General features: G+C 31.6%; 1 protein-coding gene across 1 annotated transcript; it reads left to right on the top strand.

Annotated features, from left to right (window-relative positions):
• The first annotated feature begins 10,332 nt into the window (after positions 1-10,332).
• On the top strand, positions 10,333-15,201 carry LOC143918634 (kelch-like protein 7). Its single transcript, XM_077440576.1, has 13 exons — positions 10,333-10,387; positions 10,437-10,493; positions 11,140-11,209; positions 11,303-11,449; positions 11,520-11,659; positions 11,731-11,882; positions 11,953-12,147; positions 12,213-12,377; positions 13,631-13,774; positions 13,845-14,002; positions 14,073-14,292; positions 14,374-14,554; positions 14,870-15,201. Exons 1-13 carry the CDS (start codon positions 10,333-10,335, stop codon positions 15,013-15,015), a joined length of 1,830 nt encoding a protein of 609 aa, XP_077296702.1. The 3' UTR covers positions 15,016-15,201.
• Positions 15,202-15,441: the final 240 nt, after the last annotated feature.

Here is a 15,441-nt window from a genome sequence, read left to right as displayed (position 1 = left end):
GTATCCAATATTTACGTATTTAAATTGAAAAAAAAAACTTTCTGAGCGTATGAACTGCAGATTACATTGCATTAGTTTATATGGCAGGGCTTCTCAACCGTCTCCAAAATTTTCTTTATTTCAAATGAATAATTTACTTTTTATCGTACACATCGCGGGCGTTATTAAATTAGTATAAATGACAGGGGTTCTCAACCGTATCCAATATTTACGTATTTAAATTGAAAAAAATAAAAAAACTTTCTAAGCGTATGAACTGCAGATTACATTGCATTAGTTTATATGGCAGGGCTTCTCAACCGACTCCAAAATTTACTTTATTTCAAATGAATAATTTACTTTTTATCGTACACATCGCGGGCGTTATTAAATTAGTATAAATGACAGGGGTTCTCAACCGTATCCAATATTTACGTATTTAAATTGAAAAAAATAAAAAAACTTTCTAAGCGTATGAACTGCAGATTACATTGCATTAGTTTATATGGCAGGGCTTCTCAACCGACTCCAAAATTTACTTTATTTCAAATGAATAATTTACTTTTTATCGTACACATCGCGGGCGTTATTAAATTAGTATAAATGACAGGGGTTCTCAACCGTATCCAATATTTACGTATTTAAATTGAAAAAAAAAACTTTCTAAGCGTATGAACTGCAGATTACATTGCATTAGTTTATTTGGCAGGGCTTCTCAACCGTCTCCAAAATTTTCTTTATTTCAAATGAATAATTTACTTTTTATCGTACACATCGCGGGCGTTATTAAATTAGTATAAATGACAGGGGTTCTCAACCGTATCCAATTTTTTCTTATTTAAATTGAAAAAATTACTTTTAAAGCGTATGTCATTGAATTAGTTTAACACCCTCACAGAGGTGCGAAGACCTCTGTGAGGGACAGTACATATAAGATAATTATAAATTTTAGTGTTATTTAGAGTTAAGTAATTAAGATGTATTTTTAAAATTAGCTTTATAGCTAAGATAATATATAAATAAATAAACGTTGAACGCCACATTTTATTTTGATAAAACAGTTCCCAGCCAGCGGTCACGTGTACTTCGAGTTTTAACATTGAATGTGACCTTTACGGCGTCTCTAAATCAAATTCACATAATTTTTTCCAAAATTTTGTTTAAAATGCAATTATTTTATTTCTTCTGCAAATAAGTCTTCTAGTGTACATTCGCAAGCTAAATGTATAATGAAAGTTTTTTTAAAACTTAATATTTCATTATACAATTATAAGGCAAGAATATCAAATATTAGTTTAGATAAATTTAATGTATTATTTTACAGTCAAGTCTCGAATTACGACTATTCGGATTAACGATGGAGAGATTTTACTTAGTGTTTAGCAAAAAACAAATGTATGAATCGGACATTGTATTGTAGAAAAAAGGAGGTATGTAAAAAAGGCAGACATTAGAAATTTACAGCTAAAATTATTTTTACATACCTCCTTTATGTTTCACATTAATATTGCATCATTTACAACTAACTATTATGCGTAAGGGTTGCATACAAAATTTAATTTTGACATGTAAAAGACAATTAAAATGTAAATGTAAAAAAAATCACGCGCGTTGAATGGAGATGGCAAAACAATAATATATTTTGAAATTAGTTCTATGATTGACAGATGAATTGTCTACACAAATGGACGAAAATATGTAAAAAGACAAATGGGTTATAAAATTTTACTACCCTCATGTTAGAGGCTATTGAATGCATTTTTTTCTTTGCGTACAACCCTAGGACAATAGGCAAATGGTGGGTTCGAAATCTCTTCAATGTCCTCTTCAACGTCGGTTTGTAGCAATGGAATAATAATTTTTAGCTATTCACAGTTGATAAGCTCGATCACATTTATTATAGAAAAATATACATATATGTATGTAATTAATTTATAATTACTCTGGTATTATAAAGTTCTAATAAGGTTATCAAGTTAACAATACCAAGTTATATATAAAATTTAGTAAGTATCTGTCAACCGAAAGTGGCAGTTTACTTTTGTACGATTTTTCTTCCACTATTTTTTTCGACCCCTTAAACATGTGTTTTCGTCACAAAAAATTCAAGTATAATTCTTGTAGCAATGTGATGAAAAGAAAAAAAAATTATTAAATTTTATAAACCGGAAGTGGGTTTTTTTCTCTTAGAAAGGTTGAAAATGTTATGCCCACTACTCTGTCCACACCCCTGAACGTATTAAGCTGAAAATTTATATTTCTATCCTTTATGTACTAACTTAGAGCTGGTAGGGTTTTGGTCAGAATTTGTAAACCGGAAGTGGTATTTTTTTTTTAAACAATATTTCATTATTTTATTTTGACCCTTAAAATTATTTTTATTTTCTTGATATTTAATGAGTATAATACTGATAGTGATTTTTAGTAATAAAAAAAATTTGAACAAAATCTGACAACCGGAAGTAGAACTTTTTTTGTTTTGTGCAAGTTTCCATACATTTGCGCTCAATTTGTATCGCTATCATAGTCATCAGTTCAATATCGAATTTTGTTTTGTTACCTTCTTATATTCCTCAAATACATAGATAAAGTCATGGGTTGGTCACACCCGAATTTTTTTTAGTAAAAAAAAACCGAGGGGGGGGGTCGTAAAAATTAAACACCGACCTGGTTCTTTTTAATTTAGCACTAACAGCACCCTGAGCTTCAATGAATATACATAGAAAAAACCTTATCTTGCAATATGCAAACCGTACTTGACCAGTTTACGAAAAATTATTTTATAGGCTTTAAAATTATGGCAAATAAGCTAGAACCACAATATTTATCAAGAAGACTATCTTTCAAGCAATGTATTATAATTTTCAACCATAATTAATTTTGTTTTTAAGGTCATTCCGTAGTCCGGTTTTGTGTTACATTGGCATTTTAGGATGGACTGTACATATGTTAATAGATAATTAATATATCAATAATTTATATGAATATTAAAACATGGAAATGTCTAGTGTCTTCTTTTTATTATATACTGATAATGATGAATTTTTAAATAATTACATTTATTATTTATTACGTATTCACTCCTTTGTAAATCAAATTCAACTTTTTGCTAATCAAATTCACACGTTGAGAAAAAAAATGCATGGTTAAAATAAAATGATTGTAAATCGAATTTTATTTTTCAGCTCAAAAGAACCTATTGTCTTCGAAGTATTGAAGCGCATATGCTTCGACCAAATCTTTTTCTAGGAATCTTAACATTTTTTATGTAGTTAGGGTTGGTAAAATAATTTTCCCAATGTAATTAACCTCAAAATACATGAGGAAATCATCGACCTTCTGTTGGATTTCTCGTTCTTGTGCCAATAGCCATGGGTTGAGAATTTGGAGGAGTTCCTCCCAGCTTTCGACTACATTTTCTGGAGGAACAAATGCTAATGCCAATACCATTTTAAATTTAATTGCATTTTCCTGATTATCGTAAAATTCAGATAATCCCAATTCCTGGATTTTTCTGTAGGTACTTTGGGACAGATGGAAAAAGCAACCCGTTACTTGCGCATTTGGCCATATGTCAGACGTGAACCTCGTGTAGCTTCCATAGACATATGGAATGTTCGAGACCGAATATTACATAATTATGGAAAAACGGACAACGAAGTGGAAGGCTTCCATATGAAAGTTGGCTATACAATTAGAGCCCAATTTCCAAACCTGTGGAAGTTCTTGAAAGCCCTTCAAGGTCTCCAAGCCAAAACCGAGAAGTTAGTACAAGAACTAAACTCCGGAGTTATTATCGAAACTGTGTTTACCGAAACACTCTGTTCTGGCAATTTTTCGCATGGACACCTTCTTCGCTTTCAAATACGCAGCAATTAAAGTTTTTTTTCGGCGGATATTTCAATACCAATTTCTGAAGAATCGATATTGTTAATTTAAAAATTCAAAATTAAATATTAAATCCATCAATTTTATAAAATAAAAACTATTAAACCCATAATTACCCTTAGAACAATCATACAGCAAAAGGTCTCAGCTGAGCATGATCTTTTCAATGTTTGAAAGCATTTGACGCACAATGAACAAAGGCGAACCCTTAGCAGGTATATTACGGGTTTTTTGTACCTTAGTCTGTTTTATTTTGCATACATACAAGATAACTGTATTTTGTACATAGTTAAAGAGAATTACGTTTTTTTTACCAATATACAGAAGAAATAACTAAGATAAATTTACAAATAACGAAGTGATGATTAGAACAAACACGTATGTCGCAAAATTCACAAGCGTTCCGTTTTATGCTGTTGGTGGTACATACGCTTTAAAAGTAATTTTTTCAATTTAAATAAGTAAACATTGGATACGGTTTAGAACCCCTGACATTTAAACTAATTCATTGACATCTGCAATACGCATAAAAACTTTTTTTTTTCAATTTAAATAAGAAAAAATTGGATACGGTTGAGAACCCCTGTCATTTATACTAATTTAATAACGCCCGCGATGTGTACGATAAAAAGTAAATTATTCATTTGAAATAAAGAAAATTTTGGAGACGGTTGAGAAGCCCTGCCAAATAAACTAATGCAATGTAATCTGCAGTTCATACGCTCGGAAAGTTTTTTTTTTCAATTTAAATACGTAAATATTGGATACGGTTGAGAACCCCTGTCATTTATACTAATTTAATAACGCCCGCGATGTGTACGATAAAAAGTAAATTATTCATTTGAAATAAAGAAAATTTTGGAGACGGTTGAGAAGCCCTGCCATATAAACTAATGCAATGTAATCTGCAGTTCATACGCTCGGAAAGTTTTTTTTTTCAATTTAAATACGTAAATATTGGATACGGTTGGGAACCCCTGTCATTTATACTAATTCAATGACATCTTAAAATGATATTCAATGAGTCACAATGACATTCGCTTAAAATGTAATTGTTCAATTTAAATAAGTATATGTTCGTGCGGTTGAGAACACCTTTAATTTATAATAATTTAATAACATCCGCGATCTATACGATAAAAAGTACCATATACATCGATAAATATAATACAATAAAAAGTTACTTTTGCCATTAAAATAGGATAATTTAGGATTTTTGAACATTTTGAACATTTTTGAACATTTTGTCGCGGGTACATTTTGTCGCGGGTACATTTTGTCGCGGGTACATTTTGTCGCGGGTACATTTTGTCAGTGCACTAATTTTCGGGTACATTTTGTCGTTGAACATTTTGGCCTTGCACCAATTGTCGCGTCCCCGTAATATGTAGACTAAATATTATTAATGTAAATAAATGTCAAAGCGCGATAAAAACTTACTAAATTCGTCCTTTTGGCTATATGTATGTATATGTGCATATTTGCATTAGGGCTGTGTTTCCCAACCTTTTTACCTCTATATCTACCCATAACTGTCGAATTTATTAAATTTTTCTGCAAAAATCTTAGTTTTCCATAATCACGAATGTATTTTTCATTTCTTTTTGAAATTTACTTTGTGATCGCATCGTTTGAATAGTCCGTTTCGTCCACCGAAGAAATAGCAAGTGGGTAAATTTGGAGCATTGGTTGATCAGTGGGATTTTTTCATTATATGTATACATACGTATGTTGAGTTATTTACAAACATTTATCACATATATAACGAGACAGGCTTATATTGTAATTTTTTGCCAACGAAAACGTTTGCTTCATTAAAAGAAAAGTCAATTCCCGGACACAAATCGTCTCAAGAACGTATTTACAGTCATGTGTTGTAACGTAAAAACATCAAAAACTCGTAAAATTAAACTTTTGTAATTGAAAAAGCAAAAAAACTTAAGGATATCGAAATAATAAAAAAAATCCTGTCGATTATGATAACCAAAGTACGCAATGCGATCTAAAAGACGTTGTAGGCATTTCGATGCACCCCGGTTAATGTGCATACTGTAACCAAAAACATCCCATGTCGACAAGTTAAAAAAAAAAACAAAAAGATCGACCGATTCGTACAGCGAGATGTCAGTCACCAGCTTTGGCTGGTGACTGACATCTCTTTGGCTGATGACTGACGTCACAATAACAGTTGAGCCTGACGTATTTGGTCACAACAAGCATATCGAATCACCATTATGATATAAATCACTTCTAAACACATCATCTTCTATTAAGGATCTTGATGTAATACTTAATAATAAACTAGATTTCTTTGATTTCCAACAAAGCATTTAAGTCTTTTGGATTCCTACTCCGCTGAACAAAACCCTTTAATGATCCTTATGTACTTAAAAAACTTTTTATTTTGTAAGGTCTCACCTTGAATTAGCCTCAATTATCTGGTCACCTTTTTTATTTATCCCGTATTAATTGTATTGAAAAAGTCCAAATCAAATTTATTAAATCCTTACGCTACCGTTTTCCTACCTACACCCATACTAATGTTCCCGATATTTTAAAAATCCTATCTTTTAACAATCTTTCTGTCAGGTGACGACTCACTGATGCTACATTCTTCTTTGAGCTCCTAAATGGTTTCCTTGATTGTTCTGATTTACTGAGTAAGGTTGGTTTCAGAATTCCAGTTAGGTATTCTAAGCATGTTGCACTATTTTCACTTAATCCTTTCAATACTAATTCCCTAAAATATTCTTATCTACAGCGTGTTTATCGTATGTTTAACGGGGAGCTGAATGAGGTTGATCTGTTCGGTAATTCCTTACATTAATTCAGGACTACCATCTTGACTGATTGATCCATTTCTATTTCTATTATATAACCTTTTTCCAATATTTTAACACTTTAAGTTTAGTTATGCAATGTTCTATTTAGTCATGTTTTAGTTTTTATTATTTTCTTTTTTATTTGTTTATCTTTAAGCACCATTTTATGTAATTTGTAAAAATCTAAAATTGGACTCGGATATTATTTTGTTATATTTACTCTTTATTTTTATGCATTTCTACATCTTGTTGTCTGTTGATTTTTCAATCTAATATATAATTTCAAAAGAGACTTTGTATATATACATATATATTTGCAACTGTCGTTGGGAACTTTGTAAACAGGTAAGTTACTATGACGATATATTTTCTTTTCGATTGAAATAAATTCGCCCCCGGCTCCGGGGGGCACCGAAGGCTCCAAGGGCGCAGTCACCGGATTCTGGTATACATATAATTTCGAAAGAGATGGGGGCGCCGCCGCAGGGGGTGAAGGCGCTGGGGGGGGGGGGGGGGCACTGGATTCTGGTATATATATGTATATGTTATTTCGAAAGAGACAGTATATATATATATATATATATATATATATATATATATATATATATATATATATATATTTTTTTTTTTTTTTGTTTGTTCGCGACAGTCAATTGAATAAAGAAAACAAATGAATATTCAAATTTAATATATAATTTGGAATGAGACTTTGTATATATGTCATTGATGTATAATACACTAGATGGGCCCAGACGTGTTATTTTGGTCGGAGATCTTGTCTTCACTAACTGAGGGGTGCGGGGGGGGGGTGTAGCTACCGGGGAAGTTGGGTTTTTTTTTCCTACGACGCAGCGGTACCTACCTACCTACTAAGAGAAACTGTGCATGCGCCATGTATTTTGCATGCGCCAAAAGGGAGACAAGTATAACACGTGAGGGTGGATCTATGTAGTATATTCTAGATCTATGATATATGTATGTTTGTAAACATGTATGTATGTATCGAACGTTATCGAACAAATAATTCGCTTTTTTCCGATTCAAAGGATTCGAAGTTCCCGGGGGCGTAGGTGCCGAGGGCGAAGCCTTACGGGGCGGAGCCCTAGAGCTCCGCCCCCTAGGGGGCGCAGACGCCGGCGGCGTACATATAATTTTTTATAAGAAACTTACTATATATATTTGTTTGTTCGTGACAGTCAATTTAATTAAAAAAACAAATTAGTATTCAAATAAATTTATATAAAATAATGTTTACTATTAGATTAGTCATGTTTAAACGGATTATATTACAAATACCGAGCGAAGCCGGGTAAAACCATTAGTAAATAAATAAACACTCTAACTTTCAATGCATGAGTGTCTTATCACTACAACAGATATCAAAAATTGATATTTCGGATTATTGGTGCCTTTCAATTATCCGGTCACGTATTCCCCAGCATTCACCCGGATAATCGAGAGGATACTGTGATGCATAGATGCGTATCAAATATTGCAGCTGAGTCATCGTTCGAGTGAAAAGGGTTGATTCACCGTTGGCCGGTGTCGGATAGGTTTGGTTGGGGACTAGGCCAGGGGTAATCAATCGAGCGTGGCTGCCGATTCTTTAACGTTTGACTTGGGCCAACAACTACTTACTGCTTGGTCCTTTTTCCGCGTCGGCTGACACAGATGTCCCCCCATGGACGCTCGGCTGCCGATGGTTGATAACGCCTGATAGGCAAGGGTGCGATCTACGATAAAAACACGACAGGATAGGAAAATGTGACGCAAAAAAAAATTGTGACACGTCTTTCGACTTTTGGAATCGAATTTATTTTTATTTTTTACATAGATATATACCAGGAATGCCTGACAGGTAGACCCCAATGCGCCTTCCTAGACAATTCATTACAAACATTGCAGCATTTTTATTAAATGAGCTAGCAATATGGCTCAGTGTTACCGTGTATGTTTAGCACCAAGTGATTATTGGGTTCGAGCCCACTATGCTGCTGGTCAGACTTGGGTGTGTGTGAGTCCTACTCGATCGTTTCTTATCAGAGTTTGCTAATTTTATCTGATCATTGTCGAGACGGTTCTTCAAAATTGCCAAAAAATCTTCTGTATTTATTGTGTGTATAATTTGTAAAAATTATGTACAAAATCTAAATCCATAGATGTCCCAATGGATTAATTATTTAATTATTTGTTATTTCGCGTTCTTCAGCTTCTGGAAATGCAGTGATTTATGTAATAATAAAATGCTGCTTTGTTTGTAATTAATTGTTCAGAAAGGTGCATTGGGGTCTTCCTTTCAAGCTTTCCTGGTATATATCTATATAAAATAAAAATATATAATAAATCAGTGTATTTCGAGAGGCTGGAGTATACGAAATAAACAATTAATTAATTAATCAATCCATTGAGGCATCTATGGATTTTATTAAGACCTGTATATACATTTTTACACATTGTACATAAATCAAATTCAGATATTTGTGACAGCAGGTGGGATGATTTTTGTCAATTTTAAGGATCCGTTTCAACAATGAAAATCAGATAAATTGGCATACTCTGATTAGAAACGATTGACTTGGAGCACAAATATCCAAGTCTAACCAGCAGTATTAAAGATTAGCATGGGATCGAACCCAGTAATCTCTCGGTGTACATATGTAACGTTTTTATTTACATCTCTTTAGTCAATCCGATGTAGCATTAATTCGTGCAATGTGTTACACATTGCATTCGTGCAATTATTATATTGTAAGGAAGTAAAATATATATTTTTTTAATATTTAACTATATAATATTATTAAAATATAATTGAATGCAAGGTCTTTAATAATATTACTGTAAGTTTTGCTGTCCAAAACATTGACAATTAATTTTATCGTCTAAAAATATAAATTTCCAATAAATATATAATAAAATATATACGAATTCCATGAATAAATTTATATGTAATATCAACAACTTACTTTTTTATATTAAAATTTTGTTAATGTAAATAATTGAAAATACCAAACATGATCTCAAAACTAACAAAAAACAAAAAATTAATTTTACCGACCGCTATACGCATGAACAATGTTGTATTTCTTGACCAAAATGTAATGCGAAACTGAAACGAAATGTAATAGTAATAGATCATACTCTGCAGATACATTTGCAAATATTTTCAAAGTTTTGTGATTGACGAGCAACATGTATTTCGGCCTGGACGCTTTACTGTTACGAATCTGTTCGAGTTTACCAATTATGTTCACCGTTCCCTAGACCATCATTTATATGTTCATGTAATTTATACTGATTTCCAGAAAGCCTTTGATAAATTAAATCATTTTATTTTATTAAAGAAAATGTCCGCATATGGTTTTCATGATAGATTGGTCCAGTTTTTTAGATCATATCTTCTGGATCGTCAACAGTTTGTAGTCTTCGGTACCGCTTGCATTATCTAGGTCTAGGTGAAACCGGGAATTTCAATATCTATTTTGTTACTTTATGTTTTTTTATAGTCAAGTATGTGGTTTTCGATATCATTACGATTTTTACTTTGAAAACATGTTTACAAGTTTTGTGGTTAAAAACCGCAGTCTTGCACAATATTGTAGAGTATACGTGTAACGCATTTATTTATATTTCTAATGGTAATAATATGAATAGATTCCAAATTAGTATATCTGCACATCGCATTGTAAAAATAAAGCCTGGTTGAAGTTGGCCATTTAATTATCTGTTTTGTTTTTTATTATCATGTAGGTGTGGTTTTCAATATCATTGAAATTATAACAATGAAAACCTGTCAACACTTTTGTGGTTAAAGACCGCAATCTTGTACAAGAAATAAATACTAACCCTATATGTGCATAGCTGCCTACTGATTTTTATTTTTCTTTTAAGAAACATATTTTTGTTCGATTATTTTTGAGACAATTCCGAGACACGTTGCTTAAATTAAATTTGAAAAAATAATATTACATTCAGGTGTGCCGTCAGATTTTATTCTTAATTTGTAGGACAGGAGACAGAGGGTAGAAAGGGATACCTAATTAAAATTAGGCATGGAAAGATATATTTCAAAGATTAGAATATTAAATTTTGTCAGACGATCGAGCGAAGGCAAAAATAAAAGAGCCTCGTAAAAAAGCTAAATTTATAGGAGAGATTGGAGGAGTTTAGGAAGGGATTTGTTGGACGAAGTAAAACTATTGAAAACCTTTAAATAAAAAGGCAAAAATTTGGATGATATTGGTTGGTGGTTTTCTCTAAAACTCTAGGACATTTTGAAGTCCAACCGAAATCTATTTTGGGTGACCATTTCTTTTTATTATCTTGTTTCAGATTGATTAGTAATATGTGGACATTTTCAAGATAGTGTGCATTACATACATATGTAGTTATTTACTTGGAAATCTACATACCGAAGTCGGCAGATAAAAGGTTAAAATTAGTTTATCTGTAGCGACCGACACATTAAAACGAAAAGGATGTTGTTGCTACAAATCAGTCATAGCTGGGATTTTGTTTAATTGGTAAGTCCTACCACATACATATGTGTGTATGTTTTGTATGTTGTACATACATAATTTTGAACATATCTAACTTGATATTGATAAATTTTTCAGGACAAGACTTTCGAAAGTGACTTCTTCGAACAAGATGATAGAAATAAAGGCGCCACCTGGTTTAGTAACACAGCGACTTGACAATTTATATACTTGCATGAAAGAAAAAAAGTTTACAGATGTTACTATCGTGGTCAAAAATAAGAGGTTACTATTTTGAAAACAAATTACATCCAAAATATCACTTTAACACAATCATTTTTTTTCACAATTGCAGAATTTTTGCGCACATGGTAGTTCTAGCTGGCTGTAGCAAATTCTTCGCCGAAAACAAGGACAATTTGAGTGCTACTTTTTCAAATTTTGAGATCCCGGTAATCGAAGCTATTCTAGAGTATTGTTACACCGGAATTACACGTATGAGTTGTTTTCATTAGTTAAACTATTTTCAATCATCAGTTTATGTAACGTTTTTTATACACTTGCAGGTATTGAGGATAAGTACTTAGAAAAATTCAAGGACCTAGCCAAAAAATTGCAGATCAGTTTGATTACGGTCGATCAAATGAAATATTTAGAATATTGTCATCTATTAGACGTTCTGGAATCGATTGATATCATAGTTGAAAACTTTAAAACTGCAAGTGTTGATTATACCTACATTAGAAAAAGAATTATTTAAATTTGCTACATTTTCATTTATGTTTCAGGTGCACACACAATCATGTTTTCTCAATTTTCCAGCCGAATCCTTAGCCGAGGTCCTGAAGTCGGAAAAATTAAACGTTTCGACGGAAGATATTTTAACTGCTTTGAAGACATGGGTGGATTCTGATGCGAAAAACCGTAGAAATCAATTGGCGGATTTGTTAAGTCTAGTGAAATTGCCGTCGATTTCGAATGAGGTATTTGAGGGCTTTTTTTTTAAATAAAATATCATATTTCTTGGAATAATATGTAGTTCTTTCAGTTAATCATCACGAAACTTTTGGACTTTTGCAATACGTATCCTGAGAGCAATGATTTTTTTAAGCGAGTGATACTATCAATCGCATCGGGTTGTCAAAGTCCAATATATAAAGAGGAAAACACGAATGGTGACAAAATAGCAATTATTGGAGATTCGAATTCTTCTGTAAATTTCTTTCTTCTTTTTTTATTTTTCATTTTTCTATTATTTTTTTATAATTTTGTTTGCTCGTTTCCTTTTATTATTTATAGGCTTAATATTTAAATTTTCCCTTTTTCTTTTTCATCACATTTATTTTAATACATTTTTTTTTATATTTCTTACCTGACAAACTTCATCCATTATATCATATCGTTCCAAAATATATAAAAAAAGCATCAAAATATTCTCGGTAGAACTCTCGATTACTACTTAGTATTTTTTTTATCGGTTGGCTTTGAAATAATTCATATCGATTAAAAATTAAATATGATTCTTTTGATTATTTTGGAGTCTCAGAAATTCGGTTCTTTAATTTTTTTTAATATATTCATCTATAATTGCCGGATTATATAAGAAAAGTGATTAATTTATATGCCATCGTAGGCCAATTTTAAAGATTTTGTTTTTTCGTGATGTCACTGTCTTTATTATGGAATTAATTTTACACTGAAAATGTAAAAAAAATCAATTGTAAAAAAAACTGCAATTTTATCCTTAATTAAACTATGACCCGAATATACTGACCGTTTATTTGACTTACTAATCATATTATCAATTTATTCTTTTTTATAATTTTGTTTTCTTGTTTCCTTTTATTCTATATAGGCTTAATATTTCAATTTTCCCTTGTTCTGTTTCATCACTTTTATTTTAATACATTTTTGTTTTATATTTCTTATCTGACAAACTCCTTAGATCCATCGACTTTAACATATCGTTCCAAAATATTAAAAAAAAAATAAATAACATCAAAATATTCTCGATAGAACTCTCGATTATTACTTAGTATTTTTTTTATCGGTTGGCTATGAAATAATTCATATCGATTTAAAATTAAATAATATTCTTTTGATTATTTTGGAGTCTCAGAAATTCGGTTCTTTAATTTTTTTATATATTCTTATATAATTGCCGGATTATATAATAAAAGCGATTAATTTATATCCCATCGTAGGCCAATTTTAAAGCTTTCCTTTTTTGTGATATCAGTGTCTTTATTATGGAGTATTACACTGAAAATGTAAAAAATTATGACCCGAATATACTGACCGTTTATTTGACTTACTGATCATATTATCTATTAAATATTTACTTCGAATACACTGTAGTTTAATTGCAACGAAATGAAACACTCCTCAGATATTCCGAAATATAAAATGATCAATTTCGAGAACAGTCTTCAAAATAATATTTTATTATTTATTTTGTATTTGTAGACGGCAAACATCATCGAAGTTTACGATGGAAAACATAATAGCTGGACCATTAGTAAGGATTTTAAGTTCCTCAAAAGCGACTTTGCATCAGTGTTGGCGAATGACTGGATATTAATCATTGGAGGATATGCTATTTCAGAAAAAGTAAATATATCAACGACATAAGAATTTTAATTTCGACAGCTTTGATTTTAATAAATTGAATTATTCTCAGGTGTGCTACATCGATTTGAAAACTGGCCAGAAACATACATTAAGGTCGTTATATCAAGGACGTTACAACTTTCAAGCAGTGGCAATTCATGGCGAATCGTCCACTGATGTATACGCCATCGGGGGTTATGGAAATGATATTTTACGATCAGTGGAAAGGTAAATAAGAATAAGATCTTTCATTTACTTATGATGATACTGAAATTCTCATTAAATTGATTTCCAACAGGTGGAATAGTGGATCCAAGAACTGGGAGAGGGTCGCTCCAATGTTGAAGGCTGCATATTTTCATAGTGCTTCTGTAATCAATAACACCATTTACGTGGCAGGTGGGCGAAGTAGGCAAAATGGAAATGAAACATCTACCAATGAGCTACAAGTGTACTGGCCGGAAACCAATTCTTGGTCTTATCGCGCTCCGATGATTCAGAGAAGAGAGCGGCATTCGGTGAATATCTACCCATTTTTATTGATGTGTTTCCATTAAATAACAATAACATTAATTATAATTTGATTTGATGGTTTTTAGAGCGTCGTTATCAAAGGAAAGATGTATGTTGGCGGTGGTTTCATCTGGGATACGAAAACTCTTTTGGATGGTGTAGAGTCTTACGATCCAAATACAAATATGTGGACAAGCTATTGCACATTGCCAAATCCTGCGGAAGGAATCAGTCTGTGTTATTTCCGAAAAAAACTACTTTGTATTGGTGAGTTTAGGAAGTGAAACTTTTGGAAGGAAGGGCATAGTGAGCATCACGAAACGTTGAAACGCTGAAACGTTGCGCGAAATTTAAGTGAGACGATGAGAAAGCTATCCCCCTCCCCCATTCAACTTTCCTCCCCCATCCTTGAGAATAGCTTCACAAACCTAACCTTTTTACTATCTGTTGTGTAGTAGACTTCGTGTAAGGAAGATTTTTTCAAATTGTTTTATTTGTGTTCACATTTCTGTTTGATTTTATTCATACATATAAGCACGTCTTCGAAAGTTTCGAAAATTATTAATTCTTTTTAATTTTCAGGTGGAAATAATCAAAGCAGTTTTAATAATCAAACCAATGTTTGGGAATATGACGAAATAAGTGAAAAATGGAACGCTTTGAAAAGTCTTAATAAAAGTAGAGTTCGCTCAAATGCAATCGTCATTCCCAATGACTCTATAATTTGATCTCTTGTGGAAAACTTATAACAATTTTTTTTATATGAAGTTTGAATTATAAAATGTAGAATAAAATAATAAATTTAATAAAATGTCAATACAATACAATATTTTCTTTAATTTATTTATTTATCTCCTTTAAGGGGGTATTCTAGTCTAGAGCCATGAATTGTACATAGGTATTTTTTCAGGTGCAATAAAAAAAACAAAAAATATTTTGACGGCCATTATTTTAGCAGATATTTATTAATGTTTGAAGAATACATAAAAAAAATCAAAAGAAAAAATTAAATATCAAAAAGTGACAGGGTGATGAAGTGAGGGGTCTCAAAAAAATGGCGCACCCTGGTTGACACGATTGCAACCCTCCTAGTAATCTGATATAAAAAAAATGATTTTTTCAAATTTCTAGACTAGAATACCCCCTTAATTTTG

Source organism: Arctopsyche grandis, chromosome 11 (genome assembly GCF_051622035.1).
Source record: "Arctopsyche grandis isolate Sample6627 chromosome 11, ASM5162203v2, whole genome shotgun sequence".
Classification (NCBI taxonomy): Eukaryota; Metazoa; Arthropoda; class Insecta; order Trichoptera; family Hydropsychidae; genus Arctopsyche; species Arctopsyche grandis.
The sequence above is the reverse complement of the archived record's forward strand: the minus strand, read 5'-3'. Positions and strand labels throughout refer to the sequence as shown.